Source organism: Sinocyclocheilus rhinocerous, unplaced genomic scaffold (genome assembly GCF_001515625.1).
Source record: "Sinocyclocheilus rhinocerous isolate Xijiao unplaced genomic scaffold, SAMN03320098_v1.1 scaffold1230, whole genome shotgun sequence".
Taxonomy (NCBI): Eukaryota; Metazoa; Chordata; class Actinopteri; order Cypriniformes; family Cyprinidae; genus Sinocyclocheilus; species Sinocyclocheilus rhinocerous.
In genome coordinates, this window is record NW_015652275.1 from 234,817 (window position 1) to 241,406 (window position 6,590).

The 6,590-nt window shown below is 34.0% G+C and overlaps 1 protein-coding gene across 1 annotated transcript in view; it reads right to left on the bottom strand.

Moving 5' to 3' along the window:
* Positions 1-6,590, bottom strand: part of LOC107714282 (RNA-binding motif, single-stranded-interacting protein 3-like) — a 29,929-nt gene that overhangs the window by 14,549 nt on the left and 8,790 nt on the right. Inside the window, exons 4-6 of the mRNA XM_016520097.1 lie at positions 1,974-2,131; positions 751-830; positions 76-179 (exon numbers count right to left, since the gene is read on the bottom strand). Coding sequence (XP_016375583.1) covers positions 76-179; positions 751-830; positions 1,974-2,131 — 342 coding nt within the window. The remainder of the gene's footprint in view (positions 1-75; positions 180-750; positions 831-1,973; positions 2,132-6,590) is intronic.

Sequence of the window (6,590 nt, forward strand, 5' to 3'; positions counted from 1 at the left end):
TGTGTGGGAGAGAGAGTGTTTGTGTGTGTGTGTGTGTGTGTGTGTGTGTGTGTGTGTGTGTGTGTGAGATCTTACCTCTCCTTCCCTCCATGCTCGGCTGTTCTGTAGATATTTACTCTGAGTTTGTCTCTTCTTCTGACCGCCGTCAGCAAACTTGCACAGCAGCGGTTCAGACGGACCTACAGACAGACGCGAGGGACAGAGACAGAAACTACAGCAAACACACGGACGGACAGACAGAGAGACACCCATCACTCAGTCTCTACAGCTGTCCATTTCACTGCTAAAACTACATACAGAAAAGACAGACAGACAAACAGATAGATCGATAGACAGATACACAAAATCCTCCTTGTGTGATGTTTATGAACTTCCTTCCACTTTCTCAGATTTTTCCCAGAAAAACCTTAAATAAAACACATGAGCTGATCTAGGCAACGCTTCCTGTTGAATAATCATTACTTCCTGTCTAGCCTGAGCTCAGTCCTGATCAAAACCGCATTCAGAAACAATACTGTTAGTCTCAATCCAACAAATCACACTAAACGCTGAAGAGAGAAAACACGCGTCTCGAAAGTCTGCAATCAAAATTCTCCACATTTTTACAGCTCTTACTGGATGACAGCTAGCGACTCATTTGGGTCTCATTTTTATTCCTCCTAACAAAGCTTATGAGAAGCATCTGTTTGTGTTTGTCAGTACTTTGCACTGAGTTGAGCTGTAGTGAATTGAGAGCGGTCACAGCGGTACCTGGGATTCCTGCTGGAGTCTTGAGATATTTTCCATTGAAATGTTGTATAACAACTTCACATTTCTCTGTGGACTCCATCCTGAAGAACAACACACACACACGACTGGAATAAAACACGTACAAACACAAGGAAAACCCCACCTTGTGTTGTGTTTCAAAGGTTTTCAAAGATTTACAGTAGAGCTTTCATTAGCTGGCTTGTGTGATTTTCTGCTCATCTTTTTTAAACAAGAATTTGCACATGAATTCCATTGTATACAACTAAAATAGTTTACAACTAATTTAAATAAATAAATAAATGTGTATGTTTCAGACTTTGAAATATGAAGGTTTATTAGCACAATGATTACACTGTGAGGAAACAAAATAAATAATGCTTAAAATAATAACAATAATAATAATCATATAAAAAACATTTTTTAATCAGTATATGTTTTAGACTATACAATGTGGTTTATTAGCATGAACATAAATATTCACATTCGGTATTATTATATAAAAAATCGAATTCAAAACAAAAATAATTAACTAAATATAATAAACTATAAAAAATAAATATAATAAACTATAAAACATTTACATTTACATTTATGCATTTAGCAGACGCTTTTATACAAAGCGACTTACAGTGCATTCAGGCTATACATTTTTTTACCGTATGTAAAATAATAATAATAATACAATTTTAAATAAATATACATTAACATTGGGAATTATTATATAAAAATACTAATTCAAAACAAAATAAATACAATTATAATAAACTATAATAATAATAATAATAATAATGCAAATTATAAATTAAAAATTAGCATAGAGATGTAATAGTAACACTTAGGAAACTAAATAAATAATACTTATTTAAAATAATATAAAGAATAATAGTGTAATAAAAATACAAATATACTTAAAATTGTTATTCAAAATTGTACATATGTTTAAGACTTTTTTAACATACCGGTACTTTATTAAAATTAATATAAATAAATATAAATTCACACTGGTTGTTGTTATATATTCTTTATAAAATCCAGAAAATTACCCAATGTCTGCACAAAAACATCAGTGTGTCCTGAGACTCTGAATATTAATTGTTCATCAGCATCAGTATTAGTCATAAGCTGAAGCTGTTGAAATGAAGAGGTTGTTGTTGAACCTCATTAGCACAGAATAAGTCCACATCCTCAGACCACCACACACACACACACACACACACACACACCTGGCGAAGCCGACACCTCTGCTCATGCCGCTGGCGTCCCGTAATATCCGCGTGGAGATCACATGACCGAAGGGTCTAAGCAGCGCCTCCAGCTCCTGTTCATCCACAGAGACGGCCAGATTAGACAGGTACAGGTTAGTGGGGTCCTGCTCCTGCTGCTACAAACACACACACACACACACACACACACACACACAGACAGATCATTCAGGTTACTGAAACACTTCTATCTATGATGAAACTGTCAGTTTGAAAGAGGAAACTTCATCAAACCAGTGTTATTTTGGTATCACTGATGTACTATAATAGTGTTTGTTAATACTTTAAATTAGTTTATATCTTTATATTTTGGGTTTTCACTTTAACTTTAAAAGTAATTTTTTTTAATTTATTTTTTTAATATTTTTGTTTAATTTTTTTTTATGTCTTTTTAATCAATTTTTATTTTATTTATTTGTAGCTATTTCAGTACTTCCAGTGAAACCAAATTAAAATGAGAAATGTTATCTTGGCAATTTTCTATTTTATTTTTATTGATTATTTTTATTTAAAGTAATGTTTTTTATGGTTTTAACATGTTTTTAATATACTGTATATACACTTGTATTTTATTTCAAGTAACTAAAATGTATTTTATGGTTTTAAAAGAATAACAAACTATAATAATTGTAATAGTTTTATAAGAATTTTTACATTTATTAGACTTTAAAAAATAACAACTTCTAATGTGAACAGCAATCTTCACATAAACCCATTATAATAAATGTCATATTTACCTGTGCCCTTCAGCAAGTAGGAATTATACAGAAATTGAATAAAGTTATCAAACACTAAATTCTAATTTAAATAAAGATGAATCCTAAAAGCTACAAAAGTGATTGATTTCCTCTTTTTTCTTTTGTTGTTTGATGAACAGACATCACAGCAGCTGTTTTGAGGTTATTTCGGCTGCTTTAAGAGCTGATGCTGCTGAACATGACGCGGATCTGACACGCATCGTAGTTTCTCATAACTCTTTACCTTTTCTGACCCACTTCAGCTCTTAAAGTCTCTGTAATGAGCTGAGGAGTTGAATCGGGTGTGTTAGATGAGGGAGACAGTGCTGCTGCTCCAGGACAGTTTGGAAAACCACTGCATTTCAGAGACATGTTCTTAAATCTGAATCATATATAACAAATATTTACAAACATGCACAGTTTTAAGGCAGCTTTTAATCGCCTTTTTGGTAACTTCATGACTTAACTGACGACATAACTATGACATTGCATGCATCTCATTGACAGCATCTCATCTGACCACAGTTCATTATACAGAAATTGAATAAAGTTATCAAACACTAAATTCTAATTTAAATAAAGATGAATCCTAAAAGCTACAAAAGTGATTGATTTCCTCTTTTTTCTTTTGTTGTTTGATGAACAGACATCACAGCAGCTGTTTTGAGGTTATTTCGGCTGCTTTAAGAGCTGATGCTGCTGAACATGACGCGGATCTGACACGCATCGTAGTTTCTCATAACTCTTTACCTTTTCTGACCCACTTCAGCTCTTAAAGTCTCTGTAATGAGCTGAGGAGTTGAATCGGGTGTGTTAGATGAGGGAGACAGTGCTGCTGCTCCAGGACAGTTTGGAAAACCACTGCATTTCAGAGACATGTTCTTAAATCTGAATCATATATAACAAATATTTACAAACATGCACAGTTTTAAGGCAGCTTTTAATCGCCTTTTTGGTAACTTCATGACTTAACTGACGACATAACTATGACATTGCATGCATCTCATTGACAGCATCTCATCTGACCACAGTTCACTGTTGTTCTACTGAAGCTCCTCGTCACCTGTAGCTTTTAAGTTGGAGCGCACATATGAAGGTCTCCCGTTTGATGTGGTCATAAAGAGGTTCTGCGTCTAAATAAATGCAATTCTTGTCAAGAAAAAAGAGACAGAAGCAGCAGTTTTGGGTTGAGTGAAATATTTTTAACATGTTATACTGAAAAAATTAATTGAATGCTATGACATTGCATGCATCTCATTGACAGCATCTCATCTGACCACAGTTCACTGTTGTTCTACTGAAGCTCCTCGTCACCTGTAGCTTTTAAGTTGGAGCGCACATATGAAGGTCTCCCGTTTGATGTGGTCATAAAGAGGTTCTGCGTCTAAATAAATGCAATTCTTGTCAAGAGACAGAAGCAGCAGTTGTGAGTGGAGTGGCCAAACCTAGCTCCACCCCAACGTCAATTGAGTTAAATATTTTTAACGCGTTAAACTGAAAAAAATAATTGCATGCCTTAATGCAGTGGTTCCCAAACTTTTTCTGCCGGGCCCCCCTTTTGTAGAGAAAAATATTTTCATAAATGTATATATATATATATATATATATATATATATACACACATGAAATTTAAATCATATTTCTTAAATTATGCATATCATTTAACCATTATAATACATGAATAATTACATATATAATATTAAATAATATATAATTATAATTAAAACATAAATTAAAATGAAAATACCTTTAAATTATATTAAATTATATATTATTTTTAAAGAAATATAATTCAAATACTGCCCTACTGCATCAGTCACATGTGTATTATTGTCATTTTAATCTATGAAATCACACACACACACACACACACACACAGCTTATTGTATGCATGTATATGTACATGTGTGTGTGTGTATCTCCGTCTGTGCCTGGCATGTATGTGTTCAATGTGATCTGTGTGTTGGAAGGATGGTGTTACTGGCACAGGAAACAGACGTCTCTGGCAGTGTGTGTGTGTGTGTGTGTTTCATCCTGTTGTGTAAACAGACATAAACACACACTTGGTCTCCACACATATTGGCTTTCAGACGCTCTGATGATTGTCTTTGTGTATGTCTGTTGTTGAACATGACATCAATAATGAGTCTGAGCATGTGACCAGCGACTGAAATCTATTCTAATCAAGAAGTAAATGTGAGTTTAAACGTACAATCACATCGCTCCTCATTTCATTTCCTCTCATTCTCTCTCTATTAAACTCTCCTTGTTCTTCTCATGAAGAGACGCTCCTGTAAACACCTTATACATTCTTCTACAAACTTCTACATCTTTCACTGTCTCAGAATAGTGTCTCAGTTTCCCAGAAGCCCCTGCTGCTGTAATTACACTAATTGGAGTCAGACTGCAACAGTTAATTGGAGAGGAATGCAGATGAAGCATAAGACACATTTATCCTTAACACTATGTTAATGTGCTCTAGGTGTGTTTTTACGGTCTAGCAGAGTCTTTACTTTACTACTGAGATTCACTAATTACTACAAATGCCTTACAATCAATGCAAAATACTCAAGTGTAGTTATGGTTTAGTACTTCATGCTACATGCTGATTGTTTACAGTGTGTTACAGTGATTCACACAAAGCATCATGGGAATAAATTCAAATCTCTATTCCTATGGAAAACAGCACAGCTACAGGCCTAACGAACACCGGATCATCCTGCCATTCCAGGTGAGGGAGAAAATTTACATTTGATTAGCATCTCATTATCATATGATTAGTGAACCCACTGAATCAAACCTGAAATAGAAAAACTGCAGAAAAAGCCAATATGAAAGATAAAGATAAAAAAAAAAGATAAAACAGAACTTCGGATCTATAACAGACTTCATAGGCCCTAGAAAATGAATAACTTTGACTACCTCTGAAAAAAAAAATAATTATTTTCCACTGATGTCATCTGGCTCTGCAACAGATTTTAAGTTTTGAAGGGCAAACAGAGGGAGTTGTGGGTACCAGAAGAGACAGATGCATTGTGGGACGGTTCCCCTGCCTCGCTGGTCTAATTACAGCTCATGCACAGTATGAGGCCTAATACGAGATGCACAAATAGACTCTGACTCTCAGAATTATCAGACTGTTTACATGCACCGGATCAGTCCCAATCTGACTGCAGATTCTGGATAAAGCATCAGTTTACATGAGCGTCACATACATCACAAACTAAAGCTCATGCACGTGAAGAGACAGCGTGAGAACCAGATCTCATCACCTCTGAATCTCGTTTAGAGTCACGTCACCTGATTCTGTGTGTGTGTCAGAGAATCTGTTAGACCAACTAATTAACACCCGACTCGCCTGTCAAACACTAACGAAAGACAGAGAGAGAGAAGAAGTGCAGTTTTTATTACACTCACAAAGGAGGAAAGACAGGAGGCACTTCACATGAATATTGAAAAACCATGACTTAAGCTTTAGAGGACTAATCTAATGGTTTTCACTGTGGAAACTAGTAGAAAAACATACACTAGTTCTCAGAACAACATCATGATAAAATACAGATAAACATAAAAGCAAAAAATAAAACCATATGAAATTTGCTACATTAAAGAAGCATAAACTGAAATAAAATTAAATATAAAAACGTCCTTATTTCTTTTTCATCTAGTTGCCAAGGCAACATTTCTCATTTTAATTTAGTTTAACAATGTACAAAAAAAAAAAAAAAAAAAAAAAAAAAGCAAAAAAAAAAAAAAAAAAAAAAAAAAAAAAAAAAAAAGGAAAAAAAAAAAAACAAAAATAAAAAAAAAAAAACAAAAATTAAATTTTTTTTTTATTTTG